Source organism: Melospiza melodia, chromosome 14, assembly GCF_035770615.1.
Source record: "Melospiza melodia melodia isolate bMelMel2 chromosome 14, bMelMel2.pri, whole genome shotgun sequence".
Taxonomy (NCBI): Eukaryota; Metazoa; Chordata; class Aves; order Passeriformes; family Passerellidae; genus Melospiza; species Melospiza melodia.
Window position 1 is genome coordinate 9,463,237 of NC_086207.1, and position 23,519 is coordinate 9,486,755.

General features: G+C 36.9%; 1 protein-coding gene across 4 annotated transcripts in view; it reads left to right on the forward strand.

Annotated features, from left to right (window-relative positions):
• GABRB2 (gamma-aminobutyric acid type A receptor subunit beta2) overlaps nucleotides 1-23,519 on the forward strand; it is a 139,518-nt gene that overhangs the window by 23,480 nt on the left and 92,519 nt on the right. For all 4 annotated transcript variants that reach the window (XM_063168621.1, XM_063168619.1, XM_063168622.1 and 1 more), the window contains one exon: nucleotides 22,397-22,617. In XM_063168621.1, the coding sequence (XP_063024691.1) occupies nucleotides 22,397-22,617 (221 nt within the window). The remainder of the gene's footprint in view (nucleotides 1-22,396; nucleotides 22,618-23,519) is intronic.

Genomic DNA, 23,519 nt, shown 5'->3' on the forward strand with positions numbered 1-23,519 from the left:
GGATCCACAGTGTTCCTGTGGATGAATTTGCATTCTAATTCAGAAGTACTACAACAAGAAAGAAGTCAGCTGGCCAGTGCTGAAAAGTGCAAAATGACACCAGGGAGGTTGGTTTAGAGAGTGATTTGGATGAGGGAGTCAGACCTATTTTAGAAGGTACATATAGGTACTTAACGGAGCACCACAACAAGAGGAGGCCAAGCAGGTGGCCTGTGGGGAGTCAGACAAAACTGATGACTCAGATGGAAAGAGCTATGTATAATTGAAAAGCACAGCATTTCTGGTTTTTGAGGTCAAAGTCTGTGAGGATGCAGCTTTGGAAATTTGGAACAGTTGAATGGTGTGATGTGCAATGGACATTTTGAGGCATAGACCATTCTTTTATTATTTGTTTGGCCCAGTCCAAGCCTACTGGGGCTTTAATTTGCAATGAGAGTTTTAGAGCACTGTCCACAGGCAATAACATTTGCACAGTAACATTTGTGCAGTTACAGCTGTCACACGAAGAACCTGAGGCAAGTGGACTTTGGGAAAAGGCATGACTCTGTAATTGTATGGATAAAGCCATTAATTACCAGCAGATTTCTTTCCAGAGCTATTATTATACATCACAATTTAACCTGTAACACTGAGGAGTTGAAATAGACACTGAAACATTCCTATACAGTCATTAGTAAAAGCAGCAGGGATGCCAAGAGCCATTACATTGCTGGAAGGTGGGAGGTAAGGAATGCGGGACACCTTGCTGTAAGGCTCCCAGTGGCTGTATGGAAATGAGGGGACCTGTACAGGGACACACTTCAGGAGGTGTGAAACAAAAAAAGACAGCTTGAACAAGAACGAAGAAGATATTAAATAGATCCTTTCGGTTAAGGGATGAAGAATGATTATGGAGGAAGAAAAAAGTAATTTTTCAGAGATCCTGCAATAGAGGAAGAACACAACTATGTGAAATTTGTATTACAAAAAACCCCAGCCTTTAATGATGTTACCCAAGTGAAATCAATGACAGGCGATTTATTAAAGTTTATGTACCATTTGTTTTCACTGTCTTAAAGGCTATAATAGTTTATATTTCACCATAGTGTTTTATTTTTTGGATGTGTGGGGGTAATATTTTTTGCCTGGCCCAAAGCTGAGTAGTTGGGCAGTTTTAGCTCTGGTCTACCCATATTTGTGGAGAAAGGGATACATTTTTTGCAACTATTTACATTCTTCTCACTGTAATATTTTTGTTGTCTCATGATAAATCTTCAGGCAGACAAAGCTGCTGCTTGTCTGGAGGAACATTGAGATTCGAAATTTTAGTGGAATCAATATGCTTCTTCCATGCTTTCAGAAGTATTAAAAAGCCTTGAATTACAGTGGTTACAAATCCAGTGGTTACAAATCCAAAGCCTCAGATAAAAGTAAATTAATTTTTCACCTCAGTAACAATAAAGATGCTGGCTTTTCTTTGTTTTTGTTTCCCTCCTTTCTGCATAATCCTCCTTCTTCACTCATTCAACGAGGTGAGGAGCTTGCAATCTTACCTGAATCCCTGAGAATGTTCTATGGCAGAAATAATCACAGTTGGGAAAATCTGTTCCATTCAGGGTTTTATTAAATTTTTTTAAAGAAGAGTAATTTATGTAATAAATGCTCTGAAGTGGCTTTTAGGAAGTCTTACTTAAAGGACGGGAGATTCAGAAACACAAATGTCCTGTCGAGCCAAAGCAGCACTCAAAGCAGCACAAGGGATGGTCAAGATAGACAAGTCTGGGCCTCAAGAGCTGCTTCAGCACCCTTTTTAAGGGGCTTGGGGTTTGGTTCTGGTTTTTGGGTTTTTTGTTTGTTTTTCAATTGACTTACTTCTGAGAGCATTTGCATTTATGTTAACTAGGGTAAAAATTTGGTGATTGGAGAGTCATTTAGCTTCGAGGGAGAATTCATGCGAGCATCTGGTTCTGGGAAGAAGACAAACATGTTATTTAGAGATTTGCATTGCCCTGCAAGGCTTCTATTAGAGGAGACATTAACTGAAAAGCTGCTACTTTAGCAGGCAAAAGATTTTTGATCACTATTTTTCTGTAGACGCTTCAGAATTTGGTTTTGCATTGCTCAAGAGATAATTTTCTTTCAAAGATTGCTTTTAAGCATGTTGCAAAAGGAAATGACATTTTATGAATTACTGAGAATACTACAGGACACTTCCCTATCCACCCCTGTAGATTCTCAGTGGCCAAATGATCATGTATATGCTGTACGTTAATTTCACACCTAATTTGAAGCAGGAGGAATCTGAACAGTTTTATGTACTCTGAAAAACATATCTTTATTGTGGGGGAATGATCCAAAATGGTCAGAAGAAAAGAGGGAAATGACTGTGGTTTAATTTTAGCAGAGGGAAGGCATTTGGGTTGGTGGTACTGCAGCACCTGTGTTTAAGGGTCTTTTCTGTTTATTATCCTGCTCTGTTTCACACTATGAGTTCATTGGCATTGAGATTAGGATTAAAGGAGCTTATTTATGGCTACAGAAATGTGGTCACCAATTTCTTTTCATATGACCTTTTCTGACATTTTTTCCCCTTTGATATGTGGTAATTCCCAAGTTTTTACACTTGGAGTTTTTCACAGTACCTCATTAATATATATCACCATGCTTTGAAATTAAAACTTGGCATTGTCTCTGCACCCTTTGTGACTGCTACATATTGCCACTATTATGGGATTTCTTTCTGTAGTATGCCAGTAATATCACTTCAACATTTCTGCAGCAGTGGCAGGTTTTAAGTTATTATTTTCAGAAGTGCTTTAGACTTTTTGAAGTATGTGAGACAGAAAAATGAAAGAAAGGTGTTACATTGCATTTTTGGAAAAATGAGTAAGTTCTGTTCTCATCAAAGCTCTCTTCTTATCCATAGAAATATGAGTGAGAAAATAATTTTGGTAAACTTTGCCACATAGTCATGTCTAAGTGTAGTCATGCAGCAGTAACATTAGTATAGATCTGTGAAAAAGAGTTTTCTTTGGCCCTCAGTGTTCATGTATTTAGTATCAGCAAAGGTTTCCATCTGTTTTGGTGTTATATGCACAATGAATTTTTTTAAAAATGAGACAGACCTGAAAGGATAAGCATATTTTATGGCTAGATGATGCTCTGAACCATCTTGAAATGGTTTGGTAAGAACCATAGGAGGTGCTTTTTGCCCATAACAGAATCTATTTAGCTCTGACATTAGTAATGCAGTATTATCTGAAGACAGTCAGGTCAGCTTTTAATGAGGCAAAAATTACCAAGAAAAATGGCATGTAATGTTCTGGAAACAAAAAAGATAGATAGACAATGGTTTTGCAATTGAAAATAGATGCTATCAGCCATTTTATAGATTGGTCACTGGGGCTTTAATGTGAAATAATTAACTTGACCTCACATAAGGTAAATTATGCTTTTACTCTTTGAGTGCTATGAATGAGAAGCCCTTAGGAACACATAGAATGAACTGCAGGATCAATTTTTAAGTCTGTCTGGTGTTGTTTACTTTAGCTGCCACATTACCTTATACCACAGGGAGTATAAAAAAGGAAATAACCATCCTTTATCGAGACAAGGAAAACCACAAACATGCAGCACGTGCAATTTTAGTCTACCTCGAGAGCATTAGTGGTATTTTGGTGTCTGCTGAGATAAATTTAAGTATTGTTAGATTTCTGGTCAAATTCTAGCAACTTTTAGCATTTCCAAGTCATATAATGTATTTAATATATTTCTGCTAGCAGGGAAATATAGTGAACTTACAGAATGCCTTAACTGGTTTCTTCCTGATCCCAGAAGTTTGTAGAAGGCAGAGGAACATAACTGAGGTTTAATGACCAAATGACCAGATGAACATTAGACCATAAAATGAGGTCTGCATAAAAAGAGAAGAGGATAAAAATGCCCTGGGCCTAATCTGCTCTCCCAGATTAAAAAAAAAATTAAAGAAAACTTAAAATTTATCAAGACTGTATGCTTTGGAGTTCCTTGAGAGGACCATTTCAAGATTTCATGTCACATTGCCTTCACAGCACCACTTATTAGTCTGAGCTGGATGGGTGCTGATGACCTAAGTTGCCTCTTAATAACTGATTAATAGGAATGATTTTACTTGTAACAAATTTGCTGCTTTCACTTGTTGTGTAAGCTCCCTGAGAAATTACTCATAATTCAAATACAAACTGAAAGACAAAAATAATACCATAGAGTTCTGTGTGATATAGTGGAACTTGAAGTTCCTAATAGGAAGAATTGAAGCTATACAGTAACATTTAATTCTAAACATGAGATCTGTGGTAGTTCATTAGAGGAAGATGAATGACAATTGTACTGAAAAAATTGAACTATTAGAAGCAAGCTTATAATAATCAACACTGTCATGAAGTTTGTAATGTAGCACTCTTCTATCAGTTACTGAAATGAACATGATTATCATTAGAACAGTCTTGGTTTTCCTTCCCATGACTGTCTGTATATTGTCTGTGTTTTGCTGTGAATATGCGTGTGATTTAAGCTCCCAAATTTCAAGATATTTTCAGTTGTTAAAATGTGAAACAGAGCTTTTGTGTCTTTGTTCTCAAGCGCCTGGTGTCTGAGTTATAGTCAAGTTTAATTTTTTCTCCATTCCCCTGGACCACAGGGGAATCCTTACTTTAATTAGTAAATTGCTTTTCAGTTATCTTTTTACACAACCAATCATGGTTGAGTTTGCATTGCACTGTGGTGCTTATCCACTCTGTCAAGTTTGTGTTGGGAAACCAGCTCACCAGCTGTTAGGGAAGAAAAGCAGCCAGTTGGCAACTCTTTGTGAAACCTGGAGGTGCTTATTCAGAACTGAAACACTGGGCTGGGAACTGGTGCACAGAAAGGCTCAGGATCTTCGGCTCCTGATGGTGTGACACTGCTGAGCCCAGCTGCCCTGCCAGCCCACAGGTCACTGTGTGGGGCAGAGGAGATGCTGCTGCCCCTCATTTGTGTGCCAGGAGCCAGCAGTGGCAGCAGCCCTGGGCAGACCTTCCTCACCAGCAGACATTTGTGCGAGGAGAGCCAAGAGCCTCTGCTGTCACTGAGGTCTTGTCCTCTGTGGCTCTGGAATGCCTGACGGGTTTCCATTTTCCTATGAAGAGTCATTTAAGCTGCCTTTAAATATGGAATAAGTGTTTGTGTCTCCAACAGCACTATGCAGCTGTTGCTCTCCCTGCTTGCCTGTGCTCTGTGTGTTTTAGGGTGGCTCTTGATGAGCTGGCACTGGCTGCAGTTTCTCCTTTTACCTACTGCTGCTTAGTGAGATCCATGGGCAGGCACCAAGGCAATCACCAGCAAGCCCTGCCTTCTTTTGCACTGCGATTCCCCATCCCAAATCTCCATCCACCTAAAGAAATTGGAAAGCATTTCTGAAGGTACAGCTGCTTCATGGGCAGGTGAAGCCTCACTCCAGTCATCTGCTTTGCCCTTAGGTGAAGAAGGGTTGCAGGACCTTTTCAAGGAGTTCATCATAGTGTAAAAATTCAAAAACTAAACATTTTTAAAGTCATGCTTCTGAGACTGAACAAATCTGAGTTACAAGAGCTTTGAGGCCCCTCCTGTGCAGGAGTGAGGAATAAACAACAACTTAAAGGCAAGAGCAATCTCCTCTGTTTAGCTATGTGAAGTCCTGGAAATATGATGTCTCCATGCCCTCTTTTTGGCATCTAGAATACCTAATCTGGAAGGCTGAAAGGATGCAAACTCTTTGTGCTGCTGGTATAAAGCACATCCAAGTTTTTATGTGCTAGCAAATGGTGCAAACCCCAATAGGAAGGTGTGCCTCTCCTGTAAGGTTAAATATTTCTCCATTTTGTTTCTAGTTGTTCTGCTAAGCTGTACTATAAGGTAGGGTGAGTCTTAGTTTCTCTATGTGCCAAATGGCCATAAAAATATAAATCTAATGTTATTTTAAGGCTTTGCTGGTGTTTATGTGCTGGGATTAAATGGTGCAAATGCTGCAGGTTCTGTGGGTGGTCACTTTAAATACTGCAATTTTAGAGCAGCACTTTTGAGCGACTGTTGCTCTGTCACAGTAGCAAATATCAGATCAAATGATTGAATCAATATACCCTATTCAGTGTAGTAGAAATGCCATTTGTATTAGAATATTGTCATTGGAATAATGTCCCTTGCTTTGCACGTGGCTTAGCTGTGCCTTGGCATTTAATAGCAGCAGGAGACCATTATCCTCTAACAATGCACTACTTCATTGACATTATCTCTTAAGTAACACCTATTGCACAAAGAAATTTTCAGGTGCGTTTCCTTCTATACAGAAGACAAAGTGTTTATGATAGTTCATGCAGCTAATTCTGTTGATCTGCTTTTTCCCTTCATTAGGATACGTTTGTGTTAAGATTTTCTTAAGGTATTAACAAATGAAGAAGGAAAATTTTATGATGATTTTAGAAGAGTGTGTGTGGGATTTTAAGGCTTTAATTAGAAAGCCACATAGCTAACCTTCTCCTTTTTGAAAGCTGCATCATGACATGGGGTTGTCTGGTTCTGTTGGTCCTTTTCTGTTTTGGTTTTTTTTTTGGGATTTCAGCCTCGGTAGCAGCCAGGCTTTTGGCACGGATGTCACCCCTCACTGCATCAGGTCCTGAGTTATGCCATGTGTTATGATGCCAGCCTTCCACGTGCTGCAGTAGTTTACTTGCCTGTTTATTTTTCTTTTCTGCCAAACTTAAAGTGGTTGGTGTAAAATCATCTACTAGATTTGGAAATCTAAAAAAAACAAACAAAAAAAAGAGAATAAACTTCTCAGCCTGTTCTATGGCTGAAATCTGAAATATTATTTGTATCTGGAGATCTCTGTAGAATGACCTATATTCTCAAACCCCACAATTTGTGCTCATCTATTCCTGTATTTGCCTCGTTGCAATTTTTCTTCCTTGAAAATGCAAATATGTGGTTTATTTTTGTGGAACTAATATTGCTAATGTCCTGTCGCTATCAGGTTTGTCCCAGATGTGGGGTACCCTTAGCCAGTTGCAGATAACTTCGCTTGGCATAACAAAGTTATAGCTTTAAAGAATAGCCATGCAGAACAGGATGTGCTAAGTCTGCAATAGATGCAGAAAAATCCACCAGTGAAAGATTGGAAGCAGTCTGTCAATTGGAGGTACCAAAGTGATTTCCTGAATCTTTATTATGTCCATGTTTAGGCTTGTTGTCCGTGTGTAGCAGTGGCACCTCTTGCTTTTAGGTGTGATGTTTGGTTCTTGTTCACCAGACACATAACAGGGTGAGGACTTTGGGTGTTGTAACTGACATTTTCAAACTTGATGTTTAAGATGTTTTGGATTGTTGCTCTTTCAGACTTTGTATTCTGTGCTGTAGTCTGGAAAATTTCCTCAATTTTCTCATACCAATTTTGCATTGTAATGTGGAATATTGTGATCTAGGTTTCAATAATTTTTTCATATAGTCATTGAAATTTTTTCATATAGTCATTTTACGGGAAGACAGAAGAAAAAGAGATTATGTAGGCAAATGGATCATTACAAGAAAAATAAAAATCAAAATATGAACAACTAATTTAAATGAATGCATAGAAGCCTCCAAACATCAGTCCCTAACCCCTATTAACTGCTAATAAAATATTGAAAATTATCTATTTATTGAAATTCTCAATGAACCCTTCCACATGTGACATGATTAACTCATTTTATAAATACCTATATTGCATAGCAATATATCTGTGAGTGATTGAGAAAGTGACCTGGAGGAGGAAGTGCTGTGAAGAGTCAGCAGCACTCAGCTGTACATTTTAAACCAAAAGATTGATAGATGAATTAAGATGTGCTTTCCAGCATTATTGGCTCTAGATGCAATTTGGATTTTACCTGTGGATTTGGATCTGGGTTTCAGCATGGTTACTGCTGAACTAGAATGGGCAGGCCCCTGCTCTGCTGCTAAAGACCACAACAACCCAGTGGGGTTTTGTTCTGCTCTACTCCTACAGCAAGGCTGGTGCTGCACTGCCTGGAAATCATCAATGTCAAAGAGAACTCTTGACTGCATAATGAAAGTGCTGGCCCATTTACTCTGAACAAAACCTATGAAAAATCTCCATGGTAGCTACATTTTCCATGATAGAGTCTTAGGAAAACAATGAAAAGAAATTAATTTGTGTATTTTTTTATCTACTTTAGGTATTTAGCTGTATGTGAAAATGTCCACTTAATATATTTCAGGTCATATGCACCCATGTAAGTGTGGGTAAGATCACTGGCTTTCCTGTCAATTTTTGTGTAGAAGTAGTAGATGGAGATTTAAAAATAGGGTTTCTTTGGGGTTGGTGCAACAAGGTCACCACGAGTCTCGTGCACTTACATGGCACCGATTTTTTCACACATTCTGTTGAGCTGACCTTAGGAAGTCAATTACTATTTAGTGACATTATAAAGTGATCTCAAAACTGCAAATTAATAGAAGTACTGTAATGTACAATGCTTCTGGTAGTGCCCTCTGTTCTTGAGGTAGAACTTTAAGACACAAGTCACTGAAGTTCAAGAGAAAATAACAAGTTTTGATTTTTTTCTTCTTTCTTAGTTTATTTCCTTTTCTCTTTTTGATTAGGGATGGCAGTTGGAATAATTCACTGCTGATTGTATGATGGCACATTGTCCTAAGCAGAACATTTTCCATAAACATTTGTTCCATAAGTAATTTTAACTTATGTCAAATACTTATGAATCATCCTCTTATCACTTACAAAAAAGAACTTTTAGTCTTCCATCTGTTTCTCCTTAATTTTCAGCTTTATTATACAAGCAATTACAATTTTCATCTTCTAAAAAATTCACTACACAGTTCATTTCCAACAGAAGGTAAATGAATAAAAGTTTGTTTTCTTTAGTATTAGCCTGTCTGTTTTCTATGCTTGGCTGGCAGCCAAGAATATTGGATTTCAATATTCAGGTTTTAGAATGTGACTTTTATTGTTAATAACAGATAGTATGTGTGGATATTGTGTAAATTATCCAGTGACTGGAATCTGAATCCTCTTTTACCCCTTCTTTTTTGTTTTCTGTTTAATTCTAAGCAGAATGGTTAATTATACTGAACTAAGATGAATGTTAAAAATTGCTATTGTGCTACAAATAAGCATGAAGTAATGAATAGACTGAGGTTTCCCTATTAAATAGGAATTTCCTGTGAGATTGGGCTGTTCTTGAACATAGAAATTATAAAATAACCTATAAATAGCAGCTTTTCCCAGCTCACTCACTGCAGTTGTTGTATTGTCATGTTCTAAAGTCATGAAAACCGATCTATTGTGGTACTAAAAAGTCATGATATCCTTAAAAATGATACTCAGTAATTTGTGTCTGTTTCATTGTAACTTCATCTGGGTAGAAGAGGAGGTTAAATTTTAAATACGTGATGTGATCATAAAAGGTGAGGTCTGTGATGTGGAGGGGTACATTTTTGATTAAATCATCCAAATACTTATTTACAATTATACATTTTTATATAGCAGAGTGCAGAAAGAATTTTTCTTACTAAGAAAAATTAGAGAAATTCAGGGCCGTGTAGGTTTTTTTGACTTTTATTTCCATTTGAATCAAAGCAATCACATACAGGTAAGGATTTAGAATAGACTTAGACTAGGGAATAAAAAATGTATTTACTGTTTATTTAACTGATTAATGGGTACATTTTTTACAAAGTATGATAGCAATGTAAATAAAAAGCAAATTAAATGAAGTACAAAAAGGCTTTTCTTGCACTGTGATCTAGAGAAGTAAGGATCAAGATAAAACATAAGAGTCATACAGAATCTAATGAAGAATCCATTTTTAAGTGGCTTACGTTTATCTGCAGTTCTGAGCAGCTCCGAATTGTCACTGTCTGCGTCAAAAATCCCTGGAAGTTTTGTTTGGGTTTTTTGTGGGTTTTTTTTTTTTTTTTGTTTGTTTTTTTTTTTTTTTTTGGTTGGTTTTTATTTTCAAAGCCCTATACTGAAGTGTATCCATGATTTCACTAGGTGCAGGATTAGCAGACGTGAACTTTGTTGCCTAAAATCTCTGATCCTGCATGAAACTGAAGAGAGAGCTGGTTTTGCATGAGAAATTACCTGGTTTGTCTTGCTTGGTACCAGGGGTTTTTTTGGTTTGGCTTTTTTTGTTGTTGTTGCTGTTGGTTTTTGTTTTTTTATTTGTTTGGGTTATTTTGTTGTTTTAACACTCTTCACAGTATTGATTTGATGAAGTGCTCCTTTGTAAAACCCTAAATGATATGCTTAGTTTTAAGCACTTAATATTTTCCTTAGGAAAGGTGCTTTTATTTTATAGATGGTGCTATTATTAGGTATTTTATTATAGAGGTACTATTGACTGTATTTACTTTCTGTTTGTGCAAATTTTGCTGTAATTAGTTTTAGGTATTTTTTCCTGTTTAATCTAAAGAGTCTTTAATTCTCCCAGGCTCAGAGTGTATCTCCAGCTGTAAATATTCCTTGCTGAATAGCTGAAACAAGCAGACACGGAATTCATGTTTCAGTGAGTTCCTAAATAATTGTGTGTGAGAGCGCTGCATTCCAAGTGTAATTGGTTAATTGTGAGCTGCTGTAGATAATCATGTTATGCCGTAGGCCAGCTGAGGTCTAGCTTGACTTTTTGAACACTGCAGAGATGAGGAGATAATTTGAGAGGAGTACTTAATTGTAATATTTGGTGACATTAATCACAAGTTGTCTAATACAAGAAATGAAGCAATTAATTTGGGGTGTGCTCGTCTCAAAGCGCTCATGGAACAGCCCAGGTTGGGAAGGACCTCGAAAGATCATATGTACTTGCTTATATTCCTTTTTCTACTCTCTTTACACCCACCGAGGGGAAAAGAAAACCAAAAAACCACCACCAAACAAACAAAAAACCCACCAAATTGTGCACCAGTTTTCTAGATAAGAACCATGAGCTAGAATCTGTGTCTGGGCAATATTTTTATTAGTGAAATCTCTGCTAATGCAACATACTCCAAGGATCTGCAGCATCCTGCAGTGTTCAGGAGGAGACCTTGGTACAGGTAATGAAGAAATGTTGCATCGAGCAACACAACAAAAAGAAACAGTAAAAAACTTGCCTTGATATAGAGCAGAACTTCAAGTTAAATGCAAATAGTGACAATAAATGAGCTGCTTTGAGGAGAATCAAAACAGGCATTTTTAGGATCGTGTAAGTGCTGGTTCTGATATACTGTTTGGAATTAATACCTGCTGCTTGTTTGAAGATTTTTGCCTAACTTTAGGATTTGCTTAGGTATTGGGATAACAGAGCCATGAGAAAACATAAATACCTGTTTACAGGAAGATTTATTCAATAGGATTTTCAAAATCCTTTATGTGTTTATGATTCAAGTTGGTGTTTGAAAACATAGTTTATTCTCATAATGTTTTTTATATTTTAAGTCAAAACAAAAAAAGTTTCCATGCTAACAATTTTTAGTCATTGTGTTGATTTAATTTATGTCTATATATCCTCTTTTTGTACTTAAATTGATGTTTAGGCATTTGGGAAGAAATAATATTGTTGCAAGAATATAACACCAGTACTTTTCTCTAGAATTATTCCTTTTTTTAAGATCTACAACCCTTACCTAATCTACTCTGTATGTTACTTATTATAATGAACGCAGATACAACAATTATTTCAGGAAAGCATTACCAACAACAGAGAACTGTGGGTAGAATTCCCATATACCAATCTCATTTGCCAAACAAAGTTTCTGATAAATTTATACCTTTAAATACCTTTGGGTATGGAACTCTTGTTTCAAAACAATTGTACAGCTATTCTCTTCTCAAGAACAGGGCAGAGCATATGGGCAGTACTTAGCAATTTACTTATTTAAAAATTATTCTGAGCAGTGTTCCTTTTCTAATTATTTCACAGCAAAGAAAATTTCAAGCTTCTTAGTGGTTGGTTATGGGTTAGCTAGAAACAATAGCATGGAAAAACCTCAAGGCCTGTCTGTAAAAACAGAGAAGGGTTTCTTATCCATGGTGCTGGTATCAAATTTGGGTTCTGTTGTGTTTGCTTATAAATGTGGATCTGAATGCTTCCTCATTTTCCCTCTGACTTTCTGGGAAAGAATGGTGATCAGAATTCAGGAGTAGAGTGTTGATAAGCAAAGCCCAGTTGGTGGTAAAGTGTAGTGTGTAATGCTGGAGTGTTAGTGCTTACTTTCTTGCTTGCTTACTTAATGGAAGGGAGGAAAATGAGGAAGAGAGAGGCTGTTTCACAGGAGTCAGTTTTCTGACAAGTGCATTACTGAGGAATTAACTTTTTAAAATCAAACAAAATCATTCTTAAAGATAGAATTTTATAGAGCTTCTTCTTCCTTTAGACATGATGGTGAATGCATCTCAAAGAAGAGTTTCTTTAAAAAAAAATCCTAAATTTCAAGTAGTGTGTAGCAACATAAGAATATGTTGTAAAGCACTTTGGTGACTCTTGAGACAGGAAGCATGCTGTTATCTTAGGGGAATAGATGTGTCATCAATCAAACCAGTGAACTGCTGGATAAGAGCATTTCATGCATGGATTAACCAGCTGCTAGCCAGTAGATATCAAATCGATGTGTGCTGCTCCCCAGCTAACATGGAACGTGCTCAGGCACAAATACTATATCCAGCACATGAGGTCATGGCTACAAATACATGAGCTACTGGAGGTTTTGCTTGTCTAGCACCTGCTAAAGCCCTGCACTTATTGCTGTGGCTCTGCACTTATTTACTGTGGTCTAATAATTTGGGAGAAAAAGCAAAGCATTTCAGCTAATGTCTTTTTGAACCTATTATGAATAACATACTTAACAAAATCTTTATTGTTAAGGTAGAAAATCCAGTGTTGGAAATTCATCAGGACTGATGAAGCTGCCAGGAGATGAGTCATTATTTTCAGGACAATCTCAGTGGAGTCATAACAGAGCTGTTTTGATTATTTTTGTGTCTTTGCATGCTTGATTTGTTTTTTATTTTAATTTCTCTCAAAATTTTTTATAGTAGGACTGCAAAATAGGTTTGATATCTTCTGACCATTGGAGGGAAGGGGAAATAATGGTTCTGTCATAAACAAGATGACCTTTTGCCAGGTCATCTTATGAATGAAAGCATGTTTTGTGTAAGCTTTAGGGAATGTTTGATGATTAGTTTCTCCTGCAAATTTAGTGTTTGTTTCTGATCCATGGATTAGTTGGTTTCCATATCTTTATCTTAAATTTTTGAGTGTTTTTAATGGAAGAATTGACACGTTTTAAGTTGGAATACGTCCTTGGAGTTCTTTAAAACAGAGCTTGTTGACTTGGTTAATTTTGATTTATTTCCAAATATATAAAGATGTGAGAATCATTATCCAATTCCACATGTCAAAAAAGGAGCCAAATGCAATATTTTACCTGTGAAAAAATGACTACTGCTTTTGGAACCCCTGGTTTAGTGTTCCTTCAGCTGTGAAGAAAAAGCAAAACCCTTTCTCAAGGGGTTCTGAAGTATTCATAGAGCTCTGATTTTAATTTTCCAGAAATTTCAATGAATGTCAAGTGTGTGAAGTAGAGAGAAGGCAGGAAATATTGTATCCAGACTGCTGGTTTGGATGTCCAGATGGAAGGAATGATGTCAAGCTGAGTCCCAGCAGGTTGTGTAAATGCCTTCCAGTAAGAGTAGCTGGAGGGAACTGCTGTGGAAGTTAAAAGTTTGCTCTGTGCAAGGTCTTAAAATTGCTTAAAACCCATCCATGTGTCTGCCAAGTCAAATGCATTTAAAGTACAATTATAATGAAGCAGCTTGGTTTAAAATGTGAACTGTGTTTCCTGAATAATTTCCTGATGCACTTATATGGGTATTTGCTAGAAGGGCTAAAAAGCATGGAACCAGTGATATTTTTATTGCCGTTTCCCCAACAAGAAGTCTGACCGGGGGGGAAAAGAAAAGTATGGCATCCTTATTTTGTTAAAATAGGCTGGATTTGTATTAATGCTAACTAAGAAATACTTTCCATGTCATTTCCATTTACCATATACCTTTCATTCCTTGAGAAAAGGTTCTCTTGGGCCTTGTTTTTGATCTTTCCAGCTGTAAACACAGTTACTTCCACTCACTCACTGAAATACAAGGCTGACTTGAACCCTGGAAGAAATAGTGAACCACAAAGGAGGTGACAAATTTTGAAGGTTTAGATGAGGTATTTAATCAGACACAAATAAATAAACCCATTTGGTAGTAAAGGATGCCAAATTAATTTTTTTTATTATTTTGATTCTTGGATTATATTTCTGAACTGATAGCACAAGGGTAGAGACATTATTAGCTCTTGATGAAAAGATAGCTTCAGTCTTATAAAATATTATCAGGATTGTTTACAAAGTATCTATTAACAGTGTTGAAAGTGGGAATAAATTATTTAATTGCATAGAAACTTCTTTGGCACAGATGGAAACCTTGAAGATTAAGAGAGAAAGAACAAAAATAGGCAAAAATCATGTACTGTATAGGAACAGGGAATATTTTCCTGAGGAATTGTTGGTGCCAGTTGAAGCATATAGGAAATAGTGAACAATGGCTGCATTCAAAACCTCAGTGGTAACAGAATCCTGTTGATTTCTAAGTGTCTCAAATAGTAGTGAGATTAAAGAGTGGAGGCAATTGCTGGGAAAATGACACAAAAAGACTGGAATAATAATGCACTAAACAGAACAGATAAAAGTGGTGGTGTGCAGTGGCTCTAAAAATCAGACAATGGGGATTTTGAATCAAACTGAAATTAAGTTGCAGTCACTGCTGGATTAGAGTGACCATCCTGATTTTTCCTTTTTGGATGATAGGGAGCTTCTTTCTAAATGCAAGTAGCAGTTTCATTGTTATTAAAGTTTTGTTCTAATCCCTTTCCAAGAGCTTTGAAAGCCCTGAGCCACTTGGTCTGACCTCACAGTAGATCTTGCTTTGAGTGTGAGGATGAACTGGAGGAAAATACACTTTTGTGACAGAGGCACTTGTAATGAAATTTCTGCTGTGAGATATTCCAACAGGTTTTGACTTCGAGCCAGGAACAATTTAGAGTATAATTCATTACTATTAGAGATGCAATTTTTTTTCCACCTGTGGATTTTTCTTTTTTTTTTCCTAGAGCATAATAATAATTTATCTTTCATTTGAATACATAATTTATTCTCTTGTAGTGTCTCAACTCAGTGTATTCTCTTTGCTGAAGTGTTGCGCTGTCATGCAAATTGGACCTTCTAGCTTCCACAGGCTTGTCATCACTGAAAGAAATGATATGTATTATAATAAATTGTCATTTTTACTTCAGCGCTGCCAGTTCTCTGCAGTGCCTGACATTTTTGCGAGGAAACAGCCTGTCACATTGTGGGCTTCAGGGAGGAGAGCTTTAAAATGCAGGAGAAGGTCTAGGTGACATGACACTATTGCTTTTTTTTTTTTTTTTCATCTTCAGGCTTCTCACTGTTGAAATTTCGTTAAATCTGTACACAAAGTTGCAGTATGCAAGAGATTATTGGCTGAGGAAGGGCTGAATCAGGGTGGCTTGTCTATTCCCACAAGATTGATGTGCAGACCGGGAGGAAACGCATCAGTTTGCAGCGCAGCCTCTGGCATATTGCACCACGGTACAGAAACACTTGTGGGGATGTTTCTGGGGAGATTTGTGCTCTCCAGAGCACTTTGCTCCCTTCAAGGTGTCAGTTTGTTACTGCTGGATTAATGAACCGTTTCAGAGAGCTGGGAATCGGCAGGGCAGAGGATGAAGTGTTGTGGAATGTGACAGTGTTTAACAGGAGGGAGCTGCTGCTGCTGCTCCTCATGGGACTGGGGAATGGCTTGAGAAAACTGCCAGGTCACCCTTGCCCAGAAACAGCTCTGTTTCCAAAGTGCATGTGTTTGACAAAGATTTAGAAGAAAAAGGGAAAAAAAAAACCCCACAAAAATGCCAGGAAAATCAGAATAAAAATCTACAGTTTAGTACGTTTTCCAGATGTTACTTGCAATGATCTGGAGCAGCATTAACTTGCAATTTTTTCAGTCTCTGAATGAATTCTTAAGGCTTTGTTGTTTGTGAAGGAAGTTAGGAATCTGTAAAGCATAAGGAAAAAGAGCACTTATTCAAATGTTATGCCAGTTTAGTTCTGCATCTAGGCAAAACTTAAATTCTCAGATTTAAGCCAGACTTCATCTATCAATAACTATATTCTTACCTGGAATTTCTCCCTCTGCCCCCTCCCTCCCTCCCCCCAAAATATCAGACACTCAGGGTTCTGGTTGTTGTTTCTATTTTTTCACTCGTGAGTCTCTTCTGTAAAACAATATCTTAGGCCACCATCTGCTCACACCAACCTTTCAGCTGCATCTCCAGTTCTTCTTAACCACAGGTTTATTTCCACTCTACTTAACAATTATTATAATTTTGTTGTTCTTTAGTATTTTCAACAAATTCTCTACTATTTTGCAAGGCAATTATATAATGTGCTATAATAGAAACAATGTAAATATGATTTCTGTTGAAGGTATTTACCTTTCTGAAGATCTGTGGAAGTGTACAATAACATAGGGAATGATCTGTGAGCTCTGGGAAATAACTTGAGATACCCAAGTAAAGAAAACTTTGAAATTCAAATATAAATAAACTTTTTTATGGTGGCCTAAAACATTTTATTTTACTTCAAAGACACAACTAAATAATAATTTTGTCTCAGGCAGAAAACTGCTCTTTTCATAACTTCTTTTAAGTGAGAGTAGTTGCATTTTTTCATTGTACTCTGAATTTGCTTTATTCATCTGAGACTCCTGCAGTGCTGTGTCAGGATGATGAGATCCTTTAGAGGAGAACAATCTCAGGATCTCAGACACATGAGTCTCTTAAGCAAGCAGCAGTTAGATTGCACTTTCCACTCCAGGTTCGCTTTAATCAATCTTCCTCTTATTAACAAGAGACAGCAAACCAGAGGGAGCTGGCAGAGCTCTCTGGTTTCAGTGATGTGCACATTGCTGGCTCAGAGCAGTGCAGTGTCATCATTCAGTCCGGTGACCTGTCAGAAATTCAAATCAACTGTCACAGAGTCTTGCTAAGCTAATTAAGGTTACAGGAAACTTATCAGCCAGAACCGCTTCATTTCATTTCAGTGCATGAAATCCATTGTACTGTGAGGCTGTGCCATTATCTAAATCACCATGAAAAAACATAAACATTACACAAATATTATAAATACTGGCTACCCTCAGGAGACACAGATTCATGCTCTTGATGCTGAAATCCTACAGTCTCTTATTTCAGATTTCATATAATCGGGGCCAAAACTTTCCTGCTAAGGAGTCAGGCTGTGCTGACACTCATTTGGCTTTCATACCCAAGCCTCTTGCTTGATTCTGTAACACTCTTTTTCTGAGAGCTGTGGTGGGAGATAAACAGCCTATCTTGGCTGCTTTGCTCAGCTGACAAATGAGAATTGCTGATGAATAATTCCAGGACAGTTGCAGCAAAATAAATGGTAAGCTTGGTGTTGGGAGCTTCTTTTTGGAAATATCGTAAACTTGTGAAGATGTAATTCCCATCAAGGAAAACTCCCCTAGTAAGTTTTAGGAGACTCAGTTAAATACAAGTGTTTCACAGGTTTAAAGCCAGCTTGGGAAGTTGGATTTCACAGACTGAGAGAATTCAACTTGAATTCTGTATAAGGTTCCTGATGTCATTGTTTGTGGCTTTTTTATGTGTTTTGAGGATTTTTTTTTTAATTTTAAAGATTTACAGAGTGTGAAAAATATTTTTTTCTTAAGGGCATATGACTATTTTGGCCTTTCTTTGGTATCATACATTCCTTCAACCATTCTTTCTACTTTTATAAGTCACTTTGTGGTGTCTCCAGCATTAAGCATAATTTTTACATTATGTTTTCTCAATGAGAGACTGAGATGGATAATTTTGAATCAAACATTGTAGTGGTTGGTTTTATTTAAAAAGAGGGTTGAAAAGATTGTCAATTAGCACTTTTAAATGTTGTCAACAGTTTTTTAAATGTACATGTTTAATAAATCTGGTGCTCAGGCAAAATCTTCAGCTTCAAGCACCTTCAGAAGGGAATTATTTTGTTTTAAAATAGCCATATGTGGAAATTTAGTAAAATGTTTTTATAAGTTAGTAATAACCAGGAATGTGATGAGGAGTGGACTTAAGCCAAACCACAAATGAGTTCTCTGTTCATTACTGCAGAGCAATGATTAACAGCATCTTCAACTTCACTGTCTTACACTGTTTACAATATACAGCATGTCTATTATATACATTAGATATTGTATATTTCTTTTGCATTTTTTTTCCTCTGAAGTTTCTTGTCTTTATTGCTTCCAGTGTTTCAGTAGCTGTTTTCTGGCCCTGTTAATTCAAGTGTTGGTTACAGTTTTAAGCTGCAGTGTGAATCAGTCCTGATTTGTGTAATGCAGAAGAAGGAGCTATATTTTAAATGTGTTTTCTCACATTGGACCTTATTATTATGCTTTGAAAAAATTTACATCTGGTAGAGTCTTTTGCATTAGACACCCACTGTCATTGTGAATATTCATGACCTCTATTTCCTTTTTTGCCTTGATCCTTTTTCCAATATAAAAAAGAAGATCAGCAATATGTCAGTTATTGGCCCATGGGTAGGTTTAGCCAAGGCCTGTGTTCTAATCTTTTGAAACTAATAATAGGCCCAAACTGATTTTTCTTTTTTTTTTGCTGAAACATTTATTTGAAAGCATGAATGAAATGTCAGAACATAAATAAGAATGCCAGTATTCCAGTATTCAGATGTGATGCTTTCCTATCCAGTATCTTCTGTTACATAATTGAAATTGATGGCCATTCACTGACACCATGTCTGTCTGTAATACTTGTATTTATCTAAATAAAAGTTTAAATCCTCAGTGTATTTAAACTTCTAGCAGCTAAAATGTTTGAAGGCAACCACTGCAGAATAAAAGTAACTCATGAATATGCTAATACTAATGAAACTGTTTGATAGTTTTTTTATTCATATGGAAAATTATGCATAAACATTGACTTTGTCTTACATTTACTGCTCTTTTGTTCATTGTATGAAATAAAGAAGAGGGAAAGTGGAAAGGTGAGGTGAGGAAAAGAGACACCTTTTCTTTGATCACAATAGAATAGGGGTAATGATCCGTTTTCTGATGCCTCAATTTTTGCTGTGGACAGAACAAAAAACTTTATTAGATTTAGATCTAGGCAAACAATGGAATAATAATGAAATAATTAAAAATAATGAAACTTACAAAATTGATAATATTTACAGAAAATACGTTTGCTTCTGTATGTTCTAGGTTTTTCTTGCAGCTTTGTCAACACTAATACAGTTTTACACAGCTTTTCATGTCCAGGGCAACTGAGGAACCTCTTTATTTCTATGGTAGAAATGTGTCTGTGTGGCTGTGCTGCAAAGTCAGTGCCTTTGTAGTTTGTGTCTGTGCAATGGTTTGCACTGACCCCATCATCAGGAGCTTTGGGCTTGGAGTTCTCTCAGCTCAGTAGAATTAGTCCCTTGTGCAAGGCTGTGAAAATGAATTTGCTCCTGTTTCCTCCAACTTACACTGGTTCTAAGAGTCTCATCTTGTGAATTTAAAAGGATGCTAAACCTTAATGAAATAAAATCATCCTTTACTTCTATTTCTCTACTTTTGTGTGCCTCTCTTCCTAGAGACAAGATATTTACACGTTTGTTTTGCTATTTATCCCCAGAATAGAGGGGAATGCCCATGTTTAATGTGAGTTTACCAGACTTTTTTCTTGTAGCGTTCCTAGATGAGAGTGTTAGTGTCAACATGTAAAGGATCTTGGGATACTTTAGGGACATCTTATACCAGCACACCTTTTTTGAATTACTCTTTCATTTGGGATTTTGAAAACAGATGCCTCTCTCCTTTCTAAGGAATAGATCACAGTTTACATGACAGGTTTTGCTTTTTTCCTATCTTATCAATTTCACTTTGAAATATGTAGCTTGGAACATCTTTGGGGTTTTTAAAAATTATTAAAAACCTAAATTCAAAAGCTTGTGAGAATTTTATAACAATTTCAAAGGAGTTCTGTTTTGACCATTAGAAACTCCAGTCACGTCTGAAAACTAGGGCCAACAGATGACAAATAATTTTTAGTCAGAACACCAGCTCTTTCTGGAACACAGTGTGTTTGATTTTAAACTCCAGCCTGGTGACTTGGCTTTTCTTTCAGCTCTGCCAGTGCTCCAAATTTACAGTTTTATGTAATTCACTTCTATGCAGTGAACCATGTATGTTTAGGGTTTTTCCTCCTCTTCTTTTCCTCTTTTACTGAGGTGTAAAAAGGAAAGCATGTTCTATGCATTTGTGCAGAATATTAATACATGTAGGTTATTCCTTGGAGTAGAAATGAAATGCAGCATTCCAAGGATAATAGAGAATCAATTGCTATAGATCATTACTTGATGATGTGATATATTAGTACAATAAAGACTAACAAATTATCCTACTGGAGATTTTCTGGTAGCTGGTTATGAATCAAATCCTGCAGAACAGTGATGAAGCATAACAGTAAAATTCTTCAGATGTAGGTGGAATGCTCTTGCAAGCTCATCTCATCCTGACCCTGGGGAGGTGGGAAGAGATTTCAGATCGTTAAAACTGATCAGGTTGTAGAACAGCACCAGGTGAATATATTTGGTAGTTAAACACCTGGGAAGGCGTATTTGGTGTGTGCCTGCTTGAGCCCCTGCAGAGTGGCTGTGGTGGCTCCTGGCCAGAGGTGCTGGGGCTCCAGGCATGGCCTGGGGTGCAGCAAGGGAAGGGGATTGGCCTGGAACCAGTGCAGGCAGGAGCACTGGAGGGACAGCAACACCATCTGTGGTTTGTGTTGGGCAGGAGGAAACGCAGTCACTGCTCACAACAGAACGTGTATTTCCCCCTGCTTCACTGGAAATTGAAGAGGCATTTTCAAGCCCATGTACGTGGGCTCTTCTGGAGAGGGATGAGAAAAAAAAAAAGTCTTTCCTCCACTTAAATGCATATTTCTACAAAAAATAGCTTATACTGATTCTTCTGAGTGCACACTGTTCTGCAGAAGAGGCAGGGTCACTTAGTTTCAGGGTTCTGTGTCATTGCTTACGGAATTCTGCTGAAATAACCACAGTTCTCACAGACCCTCTCTAGTTCAAAGGTGGGTATTGTACATTGTAAAGAGAATAATTACAGCAACCCAATTTCAGTGATTTCCTACTGGGATGTTCAGTCTGGGAAAGTGCAGAATAAGAAAAATTTATTTTTGTATTATCTGAGATATTCTGTATAGTGTTCTCATGTCAAATATCCTTTTAAATGAGAATGCTTGTAAAATACACTTGTGGGATATGCTTTTAAAGTAGTTCAGCAGGAGGATAAATTTTTCTTTTCCAACTGTAATAAAAATGCTTTAAATACTGGACTCTCCTTTACAATGTAAAGCGGGGAATAAGAACTAATATTGCCATTTATGCAAGTCTTTCTCCACAGGATTGCTGTCAACATATTTTTTGTACTATTTGTAGAGGTTTTTTTAGCATTGGCTAAATATAATGATTATTCTGCATCTGGATATCAATTTTGACAAAGGTATAACCTTTGTAAATACATTCTTTAAAAAACCAAGAGGTCAAAACATCTCTGAAGCACTGTACAATGGTGGTCTGCATCAAGTACAAGTCTCATAATACCATGAGTAATTAGTGACATGCTAGTTGTGCTCTCTGAATTGTCCCCCTGAAGTAACCAGACTTAATTCATCTGTAAAATTAAGGCTAAGTATATAGCTTAGGAACCTTACAAAAATTCCCATTGGTTTCAGTGCCCAGGGAAAAGCTAACAGACTTGGAAGATATTTTAATTTAGGGAAGTCTTTGGGTGGTGACTGCAACTTCAGAGACAGAAGGCTTGATCCAGAGCTCTATTGGATACAGTGGAGACCCTGAAATTAAATTTGGATCTGTGAATGTTCCTTATTCGTAGAACTCTTAGGCTTGTAAATTGCTACAGGCTGTTAAATGTCTACAATTTTTTAAATTTTATTTTTAAATATTGAAGTGAGAACTTTGAAGCTATTCATAAAATTTAGATGCCCCATCTTCTTTGTGTTCTCACTGCTGTTATTACACCCATTCAAAATGTTCAGTACCATAAAAAATAAATCTACTCATGGAAATTCTGAACAGAAATGTTTGCCTTTAGGAACAGTCACAATGAATACATGTGTATTTGCATTGTCATTTTTTTGCATATGTATTTTTCAATGCAAACCTTTTTTGGTTTTTTGTTTGTTTTTTCTGCTCACAGGACTATACCTTGACCATGTACTTCCAGCAAGCGTGGAGGGATAAGAGGCTGTCCTATAATGTAATACCTCTAAACCTTACCCTGGACAACAGAGTAGCTGATCAGCTCTGGGTGCCTGATACCTATTTCCTGAATGACAAGAAGTCATTTGTCCATGGTGTTACTGTGAAGAACAGAATGATTCGTCTGCATCCCGATGGAACAGTCCTTTATGGGCTCAGGTCAGTATGAACATTCCTAACTCTTCTGCCTCTTAATTTAAAACCATGATTAAAAACCAAAAATAAAAACCTTGCTCTTTTTTGTTTGTTTTTTAATGCTTTTTATTTCTGTATTCTATATAGCTGATGATATTCTAGGAAAAAAAAGTATTCTAAGCTTGTATTATCAATCTAAGGATTGTATTTTTATACAAATTTTTGAGATAAACTGCCATTTTTAGTACAGTTCAGAGACTTGTATTAAGAACAAATAAGACTGTAAATATTATTTGAAATACTCATTCTGGATTAAAAGCCTAGTTTAGAACTGCTTCTTCAAAGGAATTGAAATATGAAATACAAAATGAGGATTAGAGGAGAAAACAGAAAATATCTATGACAGCTGAACTGGTAGTTTAACTGATATGCTTTAAAGATGATTTTCACTGAGATGAGGTATGACTTGAAATGTTTTATGGTCTGTTGTTGTTCTGTATCACTGTATGGAGAGGGGTGACTGGAGAAATCAACAAAAGGGTTTCATTCTTGAGAAGCTCTGAAAACTTGGGAAATTGTCTGCTTAGTGATGTCAGCAGGATAAATTATTGCTGAGAAATGGATTTAAAAATAGAACTGAAAAAGGTGACTGCCAGTGCTGTGTGGGTAGGAACAAAACAGCAGGAAAGCATTGCCTGGGTTAACAGCAGGAAATGCTGCAGAGCTGGGGATGGTATTTACCAAAGTTTGTTGTGTCCAGTTGGGTTTTCTGTGGGAGCAGCTCAGGCTCTGGCACTGTGGCTGTGAGCAAGTCTGGAGTTTTTGTGCTTGTTCAATGAACCAACAGGTACTTGGTTCCATGAAATGCAGCTGTAGTGTAAAGTGAAATATAAACCAGCTACATAACACATATTTATATTAATAGA